The sequence below is a fragment of the Phodopus roborovskii genome, unplaced genomic scaffold (assembly GCF_943737965.1).
Source record: "Phodopus roborovskii unplaced genomic scaffold, PHOROB, whole genome shotgun sequence".
In the NCBI taxonomy this organism is placed as follows: domain Eukaryota; kingdom Metazoa; phylum Chordata; class Mammalia; order Rodentia; family Cricetidae; genus Phodopus; species Phodopus roborovskii.
The window spans coordinates 41,467,903-41,486,061 of record NW_026126418.1 but is presented as its reverse complement, the minus strand read 5'-3'; the positions used below and the strand labels follow the sequence as shown (position 1 = coordinate 41,486,061).

Here is an 18,159-nt window from a genome sequence, read left to right as displayed (position 1 = left end):
ATGTTATAGATAAAATTGTATTGTTACAAAATTAGATTTTTGTACTGACTATAAATAAACTAGTTTAACATTCAGGTAAAGGAAGATATTAATGTTTAATTGACATTGAGAAAAAATATTTTCTCTAACCTAGCTGATAATGCTAGCATATAAGAAAGAAATCATTCAAATAGTTCATCAAAACTTTTTCCTAGCTTTTAGTCAAGAACCTGGAAGCAACCTAGATGCCCCTCAATTGAAGAATGGTTAATGAAGGTGTGGCACATCTACACAATGGAATACTACTCTGCAGAAAAAAATAATGGTATCTTGAAATTCGCAGGCAAGTGGATGGCACTTGAAGAAACCATCCTGAATGAGATAACCCAGTCACAAAAAGAGGAACACAGTATGTACTCACTCATATATGGATTTTAGAACTAGATCAAATGATCACCAGCCTATATTTCACATCACCAGAGGAACTAGGATACAAGGTGTATTCTAAGAGATTCATATAAAGTCCGTCACAGAACTGGGAAGGGACAAGTCCCCCCAGAGCTCAGGTGAAGTGGGGGGGGGTGCAGCGAATGGAGAGAGAAGTAGGAGAAAATGAGGGGGAGGAGAAGAAGGCATGTGCGACCAGGAGGATTGAGCCTGGTTAGGAATGGAAGATAGGAAAGAGAGAGAGAGACAGAGACAGAGAGAGAGAGAACATAAAAGAGGGAGCCAATATTGGTTTGAAGATAAAGTTGAACACAAAGAAAGGTCAAGAGAACTACAAGACTGCTCCCAACTAACAATCTCAGCTTCCGTGGAAAGGCTATCATAAATGCCCTTCCCGGAGAGTGAGATCAACAACTAACTTCTCCATGGAGCTTTCAACTAAGCCTGTTGAAAATAGGAGCAAACACCCATACATAAACACTGAGTCGAACTAGAACCCAGAAGCAGATGGAGAGGACAAGACCATGCGGCAGGAGCACATAGAGACAGCTTACCTGAACAAGGAAGAGCTAAGGGCCACTAGACTGATAGCTGGGAAGCCAGCAGGGGACTGCCTCAGGCCCTCCTGAATATGGGTCTCAGCCAGAAGGTCTGAGCAGTCTGAGAGACCTCAGACAGTGGAGCCAGGATGTATCCCTGGTGCACAAAATGACTTTGCAAACATATCCGCCATGGAGGGATAACTGCCTTAATCTAGAGACAGGAGAGAAGCCCTAGTCCCTACTTCACAGGACCTGTCAGATCTACATGACCCCAACTGGATGGCATTCCCCTACATATGGAATTGCGGTGGGGGGAATGGAGCGGAGGGTGTTTAGAGTGCATGTGAGAGGGCAGAGAGGGTAAAAGGGAGGGAATGGGGGAGGGAGGGCTGAAGGGGAGGGAGGGAGGGAGAGGGAACTGGGATCGACGCCCAAATTCCCAAATATTGTGTATAAATGTTTGTTTTCATTTAATTGGACTTTGTTATATAAAATTAAATAAAAAAATAAACATTTTATTGTAAAAAAAAAGAAAATTATGCTTTCATTAATTTGCATGTAGTTTCTAGAAATGTTCACTCATGAGTGCGTGGAAGCCTAGATGTTTGCATTTCTAATGTGGCCAACACACTTTAAATGTTTACACATCACAATTATCCCTGAAACTTAAAACAGCAAAGGTAACTTTTAAAGCTTTCCTTCCTAACAAATGTGAGTCTTCAGGCATATATACAATATATATATATATATATATATATATATATATATATATATTCATGCATGCATGCATGCATTTATATATTGAGGTTGAGGTAAGATTTTGTTTTGTAGCCCAAGATGGCCTTCTCCATAAGCTTAGTTTATGGGCATATAGGGCCATTCCTGGTCTCTAGACCCTTTTAAAAGATACACATCAAAATTTATGTGCATTTCTGACAGGAAATGATTGGTTCAAACCACCTATTACCATGATTATATCTAATTTTTAATTTAAAGACTGTCTTCTCTTTTATATGGCCAAGTGTGTGTTTCTAGTTGTTCATAGGGTACCTCATTTGCCTTCCAGTCATCTGTACTTGTATGACTAATAAACATCTCATACTTACTATGGCAAAAACAAGACACAAGAAAATTTTTTCTCCTGCACAATACAGCCTTTTTCCTCCACGATTTTACCATTTGGATAAAGATATTACCATCATGAAAGTCAATTATAAAAGTAGCTTTCCTCTCATCCCTACTCCCACCTGAATTTTTCAATGAGTGAACTATAAAAAATGTTTTGAATCAGTTTTGATTTTTCCTTTTTTCATGGATATTTAATTAACCAACAATATATGATAGATGATATTTTAGAGATACAATACATTTATCTATTTTCTACATCTCTTGTGTCATGTGTCTATGCTGTTTTCTCATCCATCATACATCACAGTCTGGACTTTAATTTGGATCCCTTGCTCTTGACTGTCCAGTGCACAGAGAACAGTCTATACAATCTTTTAAAATGTCAATCAAAGTCACTTCCATTCAAGAGTCTTATTAAAGCCATAAAAAACAGATCTCATGATTCTTTGTGATTTAGTTCTCATATCTTAGCACCTCATCTTTGACTTTGATTCAGCCTTGCTGTAACTGGTATTTTTCAGTTCATCTAACTGAAGATATGCTACAACTCTTTCCGTTGGTTGAAGAATTTTGTAGTCTTATGTGACTGAAAATTTCTTGCAAGTCAAAGCTCACATATACTTTCCTTAGTCCATAGTCTTTCCTAGTCTCTCAGTCTATATTAGCCAACCACATATTATTCTTTTCACCTTTGTGTCATTTTAGTATTTGCTCATCTAAGAGAATGTAGAGCAGAAACTTTCTATCTGGTTGACTTCTGAGTCTAGAACAATGCCTGATGCTTTGAAGGCTACTCAGCAAACATTTTCTGATACATGAGTTATATTATATTGCTACCGAATAGGAATAATGTAGAACATAGAACCTAGGAGGCCAGTTAATGACCTATGGTACAAAACAGGAATAATAATTAAACTTCCCAGGCCAGGTATGGTATTAGATGAAATACTTTTTGTAGTTAACTCTACTTCTAAATGTTCACAGTAAACACAGTATTAGATTTTAATGTTACTTCTTAATAGAATGAGGTCTGTAGGCATAATGATACCTAGAAGAGTTTCCAACAACAAAACCTTGCATTTCCTAAATAAGTTTTCAGTGTCCTGATGTTAATTTACATATGTAAAACCAATATTTGCATATCCATTAATATTTCCAGGCACTTTCCAGTCTGTAAGCATCAAGTTCTTCACTTTTCTTATGCAACCTTTTTCCCTAGACTATTTTATCATATAGTGATGTGAATCGCTTAAACTTTCTCTTGCTTTAGTTTATTGAACAGAGTCCTATTGCAGTAGTGATTATTTGAAAGGAATTTTGTTTTTCAAAATGTGTAGTAACTAAAATTAAAATAATATAGCATTTAATTTTACCTTGATGGCTCTAATTATAATTTCTAAATATGTTAATAAGTACATTAACTTTTCCTAATATTCCATTTGCCTATTCATTTGCTTTCCAAAGTTTGATTAATGTACACACACACACAGACACTCACTCTCTCTCTCTCTCTCACACACACACACACACACATACACACACATGCACATTATTTCCACCCTTGAAATAGTGAAGTTTTATTCTAAAGTTCATCAGGAAAAGTTTGTGTAATATAACTGCATATATCCCCCATTATTAGAGATTTAAAGATGAATATCAATGCTATGTTTTATATTGTCTTTTAGTTACAACTTAAATTAGGAATCACTGTGAGAAGATCTTTAACAGCTATTTTTTTTTCATTTCATATGTGTTATTTCATTCTAGTACCAAATAAAATATCAAATTACCAAGGAAGATAATATTATTAGCATTCTTTTACAGACGATGAAAGGGTGCTATGACTTTGTCATATTTCATTGTCCTGAGTTCTCTTAACCTAGAATTTGATGAGCCTTTCAGTAGAGACAGAGACTTAAATCTACACACACTGATGCTTCCCTCTGGAAGACAAAGATTCTTTTGTCCAGAAGCCTTCAGTGGCTAAGAAGCAAATGTCTGTTGAGATCTCTTTTTCTCTTGAAATGTACAAATTAACAAACCAATAAAAGATGATGAGGAATTCTTATGCAGAAAGGGATATTGAATTTTTTTTTAATTTCAGCATATTGAGTTATCTTTTTTCAGTCAACTTTCTTGTAGTTACTTTTCTATGTATCATGATGGTTAGTTTTAATTGTTAAATTGTTAACTTGACAAAATCTAGAAAGTTTCAATGAGGGATTATCTAAATGGTTTATGGTGTGTCTGTAGGGGAATTGTTTTGAATGTATTCATAGATATGGGAAGCTCCAGCGTAATGTGTGGGACAACATTTCTCGGTTTGGGTCTGAAACTATACTAGTGTAGAGAAAGCAGTTATGCAGTTATGCAATAAGGATGCATGCACTCATTCTCCCTCTGCTCTTGGCTATGGCTTTGACTAGCTGCTTCAAGTTCCTGATGCCTTGACTTTCCTATACTGATAGACTAGAACATGGCCTTGGGAGTGAAAATAAACCAATTATCCTCTAATTTGTCTTTTGTCCATGTATTTTATCAGAGCCACAGAAAGGCAACTAAGATAGGTATCTTCTGTAAATCTTTTCATTATATAAATATTCATATACTATAACAATTACTGATAATCAAATAAAGGAAACACTAACTGAATCTGTCCCAAATATTCCTTTGAAGATCTAATTATTTTTATAGACCTTCTATTCAGAAAATGTACTTAACGTACACAAACTTGTCATATTTCCTTAACGTTCCCAACTTTATGAGATATTAGCTATATGCATTAAATATTTTCTGAAATGAGAAATAGAAGTGAAAGAGTTTTGATAAAGACATTTCATAAGGTGCTTTCTTTTTCATAGCTTGAACAAAGAACAAGTCTGCCTTTGGTTCACATCCCAATAAGTGATTCTAAAGGGAGACATCTTCAATGTTTGATAGCTTTGCACTCAAGAACTTAATCTGTAGGGATTTTACTCACTAGGGGTATGCTGGATGCTTTGTGCCTGTGTTTCAAAATTTAAGTCCTTAGCTACAGCATGGATAGTATCTTTGCATCTCTTAGCAAATATAGGAGGAATTTCAATTATTTCCAACAGAAAATGTCTTCATTTCATTTACAACATTTCCAGGGGAAAATGAATTTAATCTGTGAGATGTGGTAACTTTTGAAGCAACTATTGTTTCTTTTAGTTAGTGTAGATTTACAATTGCAGTCTTCCAGAACATAAAATTCTTAAGCAGCACTTACCTCATCAGAACCTGATCCAAAAATCAGCAAGTCAAAAGGGATAGCTGCAACCATGTCAATCAGGAACCAGCCTTTGAAGTAGTGTATTGCTATTTTGGCAGGATCACTTACCACTTCTTCATTCTGATTTACATAGGTTGTTCTGAAGTTTATTAGAATGTCTATAATAAACATAATATCCACGATCAAGTCTACCACATTCAAAGGGCTACAAGAATAGCCACATTCTCGCCTTTTCTGTTCTTCTCTGTCATTGAGAAGAAAGGCTGCAGAGTAGGGGGTGAATATAGCAGTATAAATGACCAGTAGTAAAATAAGCCAATCCCAGACTGCTTTGAAAGGGCTGTAGTGCAATATTGTAAATTTGTTGATGCGCGGAGTCTGCAGCTTGTATTCTGGCAAGACATCTGCTCCCAAAGAAAGAACCTGAGTATAAAAAAGAAAATCAGATATGCATAAAAATGTCATTATAAATTCTGTCAGACCTACAAAAATAGTAAGACAATTATACAATATGATGTTTCTGGAAGAAGTCATGTTATTTTGAAGTATTAATGAAAAACAATGAATGAATAAATGAATGTATAATGCTTATTTGGTGATATTGTCAGTTTAAGAAAATCTCAATATTTCTTGATAAATAAGATTTTTCACTACAATTTAATGCATCTTATTCCTGAGACATTGAGGAATCATTAATATTTTTTACATGAATATTTTTAGAAATACATAAAATCAGTTAATTTAATTAATAGTTCAATTTTCAAATGTTGGAAAAAGTGGCTGTAAAGAATAAAAGAAGTGCCAGGCGGTGGTGGTGCACACCTTTAATCCCAGCACTCGGGAGGCAGATACAGGTGGATCTTTGTGAGTTCAAGTCCAGCCTGGTCTACAGAGTGTGTGCCAGGATAGGCTCCAAAGCTACACAGAGAATCCCTGTCTCAAAAAACAAACAAACAAACAAACAAACAAACAAAAACAAAACAAAAGAAAAAAGAAAAACAGAATAAAAGAAATATACATGGATCTAAAGTTGGATTTGATTTATTCATACTAATTAATAGTTAAATTTTGGTAAATTAAATCTTGCTAAACCTCTTTAGATCTTTAGTTTAATATGATTTCCTCATAGTAATGTTTATGATATGAGCAAAAGCAAGTAAGACTGAAATATTCTCAAAAGAACCTTTTGAAAAAGTATTCATATTCTGGGACAAATAATAGCTTCATCCATTTTTTTTCTGATTTTTAGATAATTATATGGAAGCAGGGAATGCTTTAGAGTTCTGTCAAAAGATTCTTATTTACTCAGGGGCATGCAAACACTAAGATATATTCTCTTAATAAAGCATTGGGTAAACTAAAGTAATTTAATTTAGCTTATAGTTTTAGTTTATCTGAGAATTTCAGTGCTAAACTTGAGTCATGTCTCAAGTAAATTGATAAGTTTATGATTGCTACAAATTAAAAAAATCAAAACAAAAGCGTTTTTACCTATAGAATGTGCCATATATTGATCCTTTTTAAGGGGTCTGTGAGGAACAATATGGCACTCTTCATATCACACATGTACACAATGGTTCAGTATATAAAGTAATTTACTAAGTATATAAACTAGTTTCTTCTAAATAGTAAGTATTATATTGGCTTTATGATGTGGATCACAGATCCCTGTTGTGTTGATATTTTTAAAAATAATTATGGAAATTCTATACATATTGAATTTAAGTATACTAATGAACCTTCTTGGGCTTGTTTCAATATTCAATTTTATTTTTATTGTCATATCTCATGCCTTGTTTCCTCACACAAGTTATTATTCCTCAATCAAAATAGACTTGAAGGTTATCATAAAAATGCAATATGACATAACAACTAAGCATAACATGGGAATTTAGCTAAAATAGGCAAAAGCAGTTATATAATAGGTAAACTAATTTAAATAGCTATGGAAAACAAAAGTATAATCCAATTATTTATCCAAAACACAATAAAACTGAATTAAGAAATACATGGAGGAAATGGAAAGTTATCTCAAGCTATGGTGGAAAATGACAAGCTAATATAAGGGCAATATAGAGACTTTAAAACAGAGAAAAGTGACCTAATAGTTTATAAAATATTAAAAATCCTTAGACATGTAAATATGTAAGATATGTAAATATGTAAGTACACCACTTTCCAAATCTGAGCAAGCAAAATGCTTGGCTTATTTTCTTTTTATTTATTACTTGGAAAGAGCAAATTAGACAGAAAGCTACTGTCATATTATTCAACCTGGAAAGCAAGTGTGTGACATCTTGGATGGAAAGTATAGATCATCTTTTAAGCTGTCATGTAACTCAATGTGCCTTTCTCAGAAAACACGGTCTCCCTATGTTGTACAATATGAAATTGAAAACCTTATTTTGGCTGTCAAGGTCTAAAAAATAAAATATGGATGTGCTCCTTTTTTTTCCCAGCTCCTCTCCACACCAACGGCCCCATGTGTTTATGGGCTACTGAAGTAAGGCTGAAACTTTTGAGCTAAGTAGATCTTTCTGAACCCCAAACTTACAATGTTCCTCACCAAAGATGAAAGAAAACTGCAAGCGTTAAACAACAAAACAAACAAACAAAAAACCCCCAAAACAAACAAAACAAAACTGCTTATGTGGCATGTTTCAAACACAACCCCCAACATGGGGCAGCAATGTTTGTTCTATCAAAAGTATGAATTAGTATGCACACAGCACCTTGAAACTTCTCCTGTAGAGTACAACTGTGGCTGCAACTCTGTCCCTTCCACATGACATTTGATGTTTAGGTGTTTCTGATGTCATGATATTGGGGGAGAATGGTAGACTTTTTGAGCTCCACTTTACTTGATGTCTGAGGGTGGGGATGGTGCTGAAGTGGGATAGGGGATCTTTGAAGAATGGTCAGGAAAAGATGGCAGCCATGTTGAGACTTTGAATACAAGTCACAAGTGCACGATGTAGGGGCATGAGGAGACTGAAACTAAAGCACATTGCATGTTTATGTCCTAACCCACAACATCTGTAAATGTGATCTTTTTTAAAATATAGCCTTTCAGATAGAATCAAGTTAAAATGAGGAGAGTGTTGCAATAACTGATATTTTTATAAAAGAAGATATTCAGTCACAAAAACACAGAGACTCATGAAGAGAATCCCACAAGCTAGTGGAGGGAGGCACCTGCAAGTCAACAATGGCCAAGTGTGTCTTATTACAGCAGGGTTCCAAAAAGGATAGATGTGGCTTTCTACTTGGACTCTTCACAAAGAAACATTGTGTTAATACTTAGATTTGGAGCATATAGGGTCCAAAGTTATGAGGGAATAAAATTCCATTGTTTTAAAGCACTTTTTAATACTTTATTTTCTGCAGCCATAGGAACCTAATAAAATGACAAAAATAGGAACAAAGGAGTTATAAAATACTTAACATCTATGAACTAAATCTATCATAATTAATTCAATATATAACAATTCTGTATACCAAAAGAATTGAACATTGCCTACTTGACAAGGGCCAAGGTAATACATAAAATCATGTTTTTTTCTTTTCAAAACTTCATGCTATTTTCAAAAAGTTAAAATACTGTTACAACCTTCAAAGATTTAATTGCTGTTTCAGGATAATCTAATGTAATCCAAAAGGCAAACACTACTCTTGTTGGCCTTTGAAAGCCAATTTAAATGGCATTATTTTGTAACTCTACAAGGTTTTGTTTACTTAAAGTTAACTTTAGCTTTAGAGCATTATTGAATCCTCCATCTAGTGATTATATAATCAAATTATCTCTGGAACAGGGTTTAGAATAGTAGTTTATTATATTGCCATATAATATACCTCAGCATAAAACCATGCCTTTTGTTATATTTAGTGGAGTATATTTTGATGGTATGAGATCAAATGTTATGTTATAGCTTTTTTAGGCTTTGCTTGGCTATGCACGAATAATATGATCACTCAATCATCATGAACTTTATTAGCAAAAGAATTTTCTGTTAGGTGGCATATTTTAATATCATGAGTTCTTGATATAAATCCAAATGAGTTGGGGTTGAAGTCAGGTAATTCTGTAATGGAAGGTCATCATTTTCATGATTCAGAAGAGAGAAATAAGATTTTCAAAAAGAATTCATTATCCCATGGTGATGAGTTTGAAGATTGTTAAGTATTGCTAGTCAGGGAACATAGTCACATTTAGCTTGAGAAAAATATATCTGGTAATACAGTGCTGGTAAAAAGAAGGTCACAATCAGAGATCAGAGCTCACTGTGGTCTTTGGTACCCTGAGAAACAGATATCAAGAGGATGTTTGAGGGATCAGCTATCAGAGAAGTAGTAGGGTACATGATATAAATACCTCCCAAAAATAAAAAATGAGAAGTGGACAAAAATGTCTTTATCCATAGCTCCGATCCTAACACATCTAAATTAGTGTGACTCATGCTATAAGTCCCTTAAGGCACATCCAAGATTGGAATAAGGAAAAGAGCATTCCCAGAAATCTGAAGATCTGATTTTTTTGCTAATTAATTTTTTTTCGATTTCAGATTTTTCACCTATGTGGTACAGTGATATTAATATGTGCCCAAATTACCGCTCTCTGCAGAAGTATTATATCACATCATACCATCACACCATCATATTATCATATCTTACCATCATATTACTTTAATGAATCAGATAATAAAACATGAAAGTTTTTATTATCATATATATAACACACAATAAACATGGTTTAGAATTGTAGTGTGATTTACATCAGACTTAGACAAGCCAATAATAGCAAAGTATCTGTACACAACATGGAGAAATTTTAACTTGGACTGAAATTGCTTTAGTAACCTGCTCCTTACAACAAACTAAGCCAAAGTTTGATGTTTAAGCTTAGATAGCAATTATTTACAGTTTTGTGTGCCATATGTTAATGAAGGCATGGCTTAGAATACAGGATTTCTGTGCTACATAATAACAACTGGGGTTTGTTTAGTGATATCCACATGGTCAACCCCTTACTGTGGCTAACTGCAGTGCAGAATTTACCCAATATTCTGAGGGAGGTTTGTTCTCATGTTTGTTCTCTCTCCTCTCTGTTTTCTCACCTACCTATATTTCATTGTATTCCTTCCTTTCTATTCTCCCCCTTAAATACTTTGCTCCTCTGATATCAATAACAAAAACTTCTTACCTTTGAATAGTCCAGTCACATTATTGTTTTTTATTTTATTTTATTTTTATAGAGCAGAAGCTGTCCAAATTCAAGAAGTGGAAGGATATTCCTTACCTCTTGTCAGGGAACATAGATTACAGAAGAGAAGAAATCTGTTATGGTACTTTTTGTTCGTATTCAGGCATCTGTACTGGCCTGTCCTTGGTGTTCTCAAAGGATATGCCCTTAGGTGCCACTACTACTAAGAGCACCACCTGTGCACATTCATTCTAAAAGGGCCCTGCCCATCTCCCATTTCTCTCTCTTTCTATCTCACTGCTTCTCTGCCTGTCTTTTGGTCTCTCCTTATCTCTCTTCTCTTGTCTTCTCTTCTTACCTCTCCTCTCCTGTCCTCTTCTCTTCTCTTCTCTTCTGATGCTCCTGTCCTCAGAGGACAGTCTGCCCTTTCCCTCCTCCCTTTTATCATTCAACCCCAAAAAACCCTACATCCAAGCTCTGTGGTATGGGGTTGGTGAGGGGCATGTGAGGATGGGAGGGAGAGGGAACTGGGATTGATATGTAAAATAAGATAGTTTCATATTTAAATAAAAAAGAAGAAATAAAAGAGAGAGCTATCATTTCCTAAACACTTGAGAAATACCATAACTTAGAAAGACAAAACATGATTAATTGAACTATTTTAAGAATTTTTTTTTTTCTGAGAGAAAAAGGAAAGATGAGAGGGATAACAACTAATTGTATAAAACTAAGATTCTATGGTATCCAGAAAGACATTTCTGTTTTATTTCTCTTCAAACTACCAATTATATGTACAGTTTAATACAGAGAAAAACGTTCTTTTTCCAACTACAGTTTTTTCTTCTTGTTAACACATTGCTATTTGTTTAACTTGCAACGGTTTAGTGTTATATATAGCTAAAATCGTCATACAAAACAGCACTATTTATTTAATGGAGATTCACTTTGAACATTTTTTCTTGTGAGCACCAGGATTAATAGATAGTTTTTCTTTTGAAAAGTGCACTAGGGAATTATTAAGCCTTCCAAAGGATTGGGCCATGCTCAACAGCCATTAACTACCATGCTGCAGTATTAGTGGAGCTGGTTCACCTGTTATTTACCTTTGACTTGGGACATCTATTTAACTAATAGGCTGGCTGAGTTTATATCCACTGGGAAGAGTACTGAGTAGCCAAGTGAATCAGATAGATTATACAGTAACAGGAAAGATTTTAGCATATGATTTGAGCTAAACTGAGTAATTACCATCAAAGCCTGCAATCTCTAATGACAACTGCCCAGATATTCAAAGAAAACACATGCAAAACAAAAATCACAGTATCTCACCATCCCAGACTTTAAGCTCTCCTACAGAGCTATAGTCCTGAAAACAGCCTGGTACTGACACAAAAATAGACAGGTAGACCAATGGAATCAAATAGAAAATCCTGACATTAACCCACACACCTACGATCACCTGATTTTTTTTGACAAAACAGCTAAAAGTATACAATGGGAGGAGAAAAGCATCTTCAAAAAATGATGCTGGATGATGGTGTGTAGAAGGCTGCAGATAGACCCATGTCTATCACCATGCACAAAACTCAAGTCCAAATAGATCAAAGACCTCAACATAAATCCAGCCTTTTACAAGAGAAAGTGGGAGGTATCCTTGAACAAATTAGTACAGGAGACCACTTCCTGAAAATAACTCCAGTAACACAGACACTGAGATCGACAAGTAATAAACGGGACCTCCTCAAACTGAGAAGCTTTTGTAAAGCAAAGGACACAGTTGACAAGACCAAATGGCAGCTCACAGACTGGGAAAAGATCTTAACCAATCCTAGATCTGATAAAGGGCTGATCTCCAAAATATAAAAAGAACTCTAGAAACTAGTCACCAAAACAAAAAATAATGCTATTAAAAAATGGGGTATATGACTGAATAGAGAATTCTCAATAGAGGAAATCAAAAAGGCTGAAAGACACTTAAGAAAGTGCTCAACATCCTTAGCTATCAGGGAAATGCAAATCAAAACAACTTCGAGATACCATCTTACTCCTGCCAGAATGGCTAAAATTAGAAACACCAATGACAACTTATACTGGAGAGAATGTGGAGAAAGAGGAACACTCCTCCACTGCTGGTGGGAGTGCAAACTTGTACAGCCAGTTTGGAGATCAGTATGGTGTTTCCTCAGGAAAATGGGAATCAGTGTACTACATGACACGGCAATCTTCCTCTTAGGCATATATCCAAATGATCCACATCCATGCAACAAAGACATGTGTTCAACTATGTTCGTAGCAACATTATTTGTAATAACAAGAATCTGGAAGCAACCTATATGCACCTCAACTAAAGAATGGATAAAGAAGATGTGGCATATTTACACAATACTACTCTGCAGGGGGGAAATGGAATCTTGAAATTCACAGGCAAATGGTTGGAACTTGAAGAAACCATCCTGAATGAGGTAACCCAGTCACAAAAAGGGGAACATAGTATATACTCACTCATATATGGATTTTAGACCTAGAGCAAAGGATCGCCAGCCTATAATTCAAACTGCCAGAGAAACTAGGATACAAGGAGGATTATAAGAGTTTCATATTAGTCTCTCCCAGAAGGTTAAAGGGACAAGATCTCCTGTGCATATTGGGAGTGGGAGGGAGAGGATAGATATGCAAAATAAAAATAAAAATTTCATATAAAATAGAATCACTCTCATCTATCACAAAGGAAGTGATTTTCATTAAATATGAAGTTACAATGATGTAGCACAATCATTCAGCATTCTAAGTTCAAATGATCTTCTAAGGTCATAAGATTGTCCTGTTGAAGAAAGAGAGAGAGTGGAGAGAGAATGAGTGTACGCATGTGTGCATTTGTGTGTATATTTGAGTACATATTAATGTTTGGCTGTGTAAAAATCTGATACACATAGGTTTTATATATATCAGGTTTAGAACTGTGAGCATTGTGTTCTTTCTGCTAATTCAAAAACCCTGGCTCCTAAAGATATGAAAAATATTGTTTTATATGATATAGAGATACATGTTTATCAGATTTTTCAGTCATCTATACACCCAAAACTCTAGCCCTGGGGGTGGAGAGAGACAGGCAGATCCCTACAGTTCATTGGCTAAACAGTTTAGGCAAACTGATGAGCCTAACGTTCAGTGAGAGAACCTGTCTCAAAAAATAGTGGAAAGCCATCAAAGAACACACCTGATTTTGACTCACACACACACATACACATGTCATATGCACATGTGCCCCCATCCACGCCAACATGGACACATCCCCTATCACATGCCTAACTTAGAGCATAATTTTCTGTGACCGTCTTGGGACTACAATGACATTTTTAATCATCATGTAAGAGGCAGAGGCAAGGACTGAGACAAGGAGAAAGAGAGGAAAGACACATAAACTCTGTCTCTCTGTTAGAAAAGATGAGGACTAAAGGAGGGAAATCTGTAAAAAGAAAATTAAAACCTAATTATAGAGACTATGCAGGAGCCAAGAATAGTGCATCACTCAACCCTTACCAAGGAAATTTCTTCTCGCAATAGATGGTAATTAGCACAGAGATGAACAACATGACAACAGACAACGTACAATGAGTGAGAGACTTTGGAGTTTTAGCCCTGGGTAAGATGTTTGTATCATAATTATTTCCTGCGGAGATCTACAAGGAGGAAGGAACAGAAAGATCTTGAGAGCCAGAGATAGCATACAATTCTAAAGAAACTGCATTTTATAGACACAACAAGGCCAATGCACATGTGAGTTCACATATACTGCAACAGGATGCATAGCACATGGATAAGTTCAAGCCAGAGGAAGTTCCAGAACAGAGGATGAGGGGTAGGCATAAAGTCCCACTCCTAGGTAAGAAGCAATTTGCAATTAATAGCTACTGTGAGAGTGAAGTGGAGTGACACTGAGTACATCAACTCACATAATCAGGAATAAAGTTGACCAACACTAAATAGGTCCCATGTTTTAATGGCATTTTCTTTTTCCTTTTCTTCATTTTTAATAGTAAGAAAGAATATAAATTGATGTGGGGAGGTAGGGGTAGAGGATCTGGGTAAAGTTGGGGGCAGGAAAATATGGTAACAACAAATATAACAATAGCATTGCTAGTAGGAAGTGTGCTCAAGGTCACAATGAAGTCAAGTGTGGCATCTTGCCTGAGAAATAGATGACTCCCACATTGACAAAAGGTGTCTGACAACTCCCAAGGCAAAACTACCACTAACTATCAGATGTGAGCTGAGATTTGGTTTGAGATCGACATATTAATTAGTCATTTTTATTATTCCACAATGGAGATGCTTATCAAAGCATCATATTGTATTCCATAAATATAGGGTACCCTTTCCTTCCAGCTAAATCTTCAAATGAGAAATGAGCAATTCCATTATAGAGCAGCTTTGGCAACAGGGCCATTTCTGTCTGATGGGTAATGAGTGTTACTTGGTTGAGCCATGTCTGGAGGCTAGAAGTTGGCTAAGGGGATATAAGATACCTTATTCTAACTACAAGGATTACTCAAGTCTTTTTCATTAGTAACAGACTCCTGGAAGTCTCTTACTTGCCTTCTGGACTTGTTCTTTTTGGAGATCTGACAAATTTCAGTGGGGAGCTAGGGGAACAAGGATTATAAATGCCAGAGTATCCCAACTAGTATAAACCCACGAAGTAAAAATAGATGACTTCCAGAGAACTTGCTGGGTACCAATGACATAGCGGTACCAAACAGTTTTTTAACAACTTTTTTTTCAAGTCATACAGAAGAATTCAGATATAGTTCATTTTAAAAAATCACCTTTGACTTCTATAGTAACTTTTAGCCAATAAGCACATGCAAAATTGAAAATAAGTGAAGAGGAATAAAGATGATATTTTAGCTTATTTAGAATACTTGGTACAGAAGCAGAAACTTTGTATGAATAATCATTTGCATCCTGTTTTTCACATCACTTCTCAGGGATAAGCTCATAGGAGGTCATTTTTCTTGATTCTAAATTGCCACAAATTTCGTTTTGGCTGATATTATACTTTATGTCTCATCAAAAATGTTTTAGCTTTGTTATTTTTGAAAAATAGAAACCTTTTAAGATTTTTTTATTCCTCCTAGGTAGAGGTATGAATGTGATAACACCTAACTAACACATAAAGCATTATACATTCAAGGAACAAGTGGAAATCAAGCCACCGTGTGCCTCCTTGTGGGAAACACAATTTTCTGAGTGTCAGTCAGATCATTAAATGTGTAAAATACAATTGTGTATGTTCATTGCCTTTCCTGATTTATTCATTGTAGCTTTTGTGTCTTACCAGTATATAGAATATTCTAGATTTTCTTTCAGATGTACTTTTGTATTTGAAATTATCATTTTAGTTTTCTATTAAACATGCATGAATATCAAAACACATGGACTATTCCTTTTGAGATCTTCCTTTAGTGTAGGTATCTTAAATAGTTCTTACTAATTCATTCTCATTGATAAATTATTTTAGGTTTTCAATATAAAGTATTCAAGAGACTCCTTTCTGCATTGGCATCTAAAGTAGTGTTTTTCCAAAGCTCTGCATTTGATACTCTAGTAAAAATTTGAGTCTCTGGTCAATAGGATCCTGTACACTCTCTCAAGCATTATAGGCAAAAACCTGATGGTGAGACCCTATTCCTGAAGGTACCATGGGACATGGAGAAAACTACATGCTATTCAGCTGGAAGCTTTTTTCCAGTTGGATACTGTTCATAGCACTTATAGTTACTATACTAGAGGAGAAAATAATCATAATATCATCCATCTACAAAACAACCTGACTGCAAGATATCCCTATTGCTGCAATTGTAGCACAAATGTTATGAGAGTGATTAAGCACCTTTTAATTGGATGTTAGGCTTGCTTCTTGAGATGGAACATATATTTGACACTATCAATGAAGCCAAGAACCTGAAGCTAGGTAAGCATGGACCCTACAGGAAAACCTACTACTCTTGTTCTGTTAAATGAACACACCAATAAATGGTTCCTCATTACATATTGCAAAAACCATAGATCAGTGTATCACCAACCCTCATCACACTAGCTTCTTTTTGCTGTGAGTATTAATTAACACTCAAACCCACAACTGGTGAATGTGCCAAGAACAAGAACAAGCCCTAAGTGTGTCGTCTATAGCATATCCCTCCTCTCAATGCTCAGGGATCTGTATGAGTGGCAATGGAAAGATTGTGAGAGGTACTGGATGACTTCGAGGACCCAGCATTTCCTAGGTAAATTCCTAGATAACATTCCAAGGGCATATATGAGCTCACAGAAGTTGTGACAGTATGCATAAGACCTGCATAAACTCATGCAAGCAAAATCCCACATAGGGGAAGGAAGTCCCACCTGAAGGCAGGAAGATAGTCAGAAATGATAGCTTCTGGGAGGGGAAAACAATCAAGTTTATTCAATGAAGTGACACTAGGTCTATTAAATATATACTAGAGAAGACTCCATACCCAGGATTAACTGGCTAACACAAATTGGACTCCATTGTTTTGGGGGTGTTTGTTAGAGAAAAGGGATATCAAGTTAGCTCAATATTAATATTTTAAACAGTGTATTCTGAAATGAGTAGCAGTGATTTAAGCAGAGTAGATGTCAATTAAATATAGGTTATAAGGGATATTAAAGAGAAAGCATTACTACAAAATGGAAAAAAAAAAAAACAAAAAACAAAACAAGTCAGCCTATGGGTCTCTGCTTACATTCCCTCTGGTGCACTGGAGGCTTATTATTATCACTTGTTATTTCCAACTAATTCTGTTTGTCTTCAGGATAAATTTTGCTTTTTTCCCCTATAGCCGTGGAGATTTTTGTCCTGGGAATTTACAAGTCAGTGGAAGAAACAAATCAGCCTGAAATATTCCATGCTAATGCCTGGGAAAAAGAGCATACTGTCAGTTGTTGGGGATGTAAGTAGAAGTTATCGTGCCACTGAGAAGTTGAAAGTGATTATTTTTTAAACTAAAGATTGTGAAAGCAATGTTGACTAAATGTAATGTATCATGCTAGCTCAACAGGGGAAAAGTGACATTCATGCACAAGTTTGGTCTTTTTGGGCTGCTAGGAGACATAAACAAGAGAAATTTATTTCTCAGAGTGTTGTAACCAAGAACTCTCAGTATCAAGGGTCATCATGCTTTAGTATTTTTAATATGCAAATGCAGTCTCAAAAGTTATTGCAAAGGCTGGCTTCCTACCCTTTGACTTTGGAGTATAGGAAATGCTTGGAAATATGAAGTTTAACAAGTGATGGTGACAAATTCAATATAGTTACCCTGATGTGTTACTATAGTTTTATGTTGACATAGAAGTGACTTTATGTATACACGTATGTTTAGATGTATACATTTGTGTTTGGAAGCATTAGAGAGCAGGCAAAAAAAGAAACCTTGAAAACAGGTTCATGAGGAAGGCTTGTGAATAATGTAGTTATTATGAAATTATAGACTTCAAAACATAAAATAAGGGGAAGTCGGTGAAATACTGACTTTTATCTAAATTGTATCTTAAGAACTACCAGTGTAAAAAATCATGTTCTTTGATCT

The 18,159-nt window shown here is 35.3% G+C and overlaps 1 protein-coding gene across 1 annotated transcript in view; it reads right to left on the bottom strand.

The window, feature by feature from the left end:
- Kcnh7 (potassium voltage-gated channel subfamily H member 7) overlaps positions 1-18,159 on the bottom strand; it is a 450,110-nt gene that overhangs the window by 76,656 nt on the left and 355,295 nt on the right. The window contains exon 7 of the mRNA XM_051184574.1: positions 5,347-5,772. Coding sequence (XP_051040531.1) covers positions 5,347-5,772 — 426 coding nt within the window. The remainder of the gene's footprint in view (positions 1-5,346; positions 5,773-18,159) is intronic.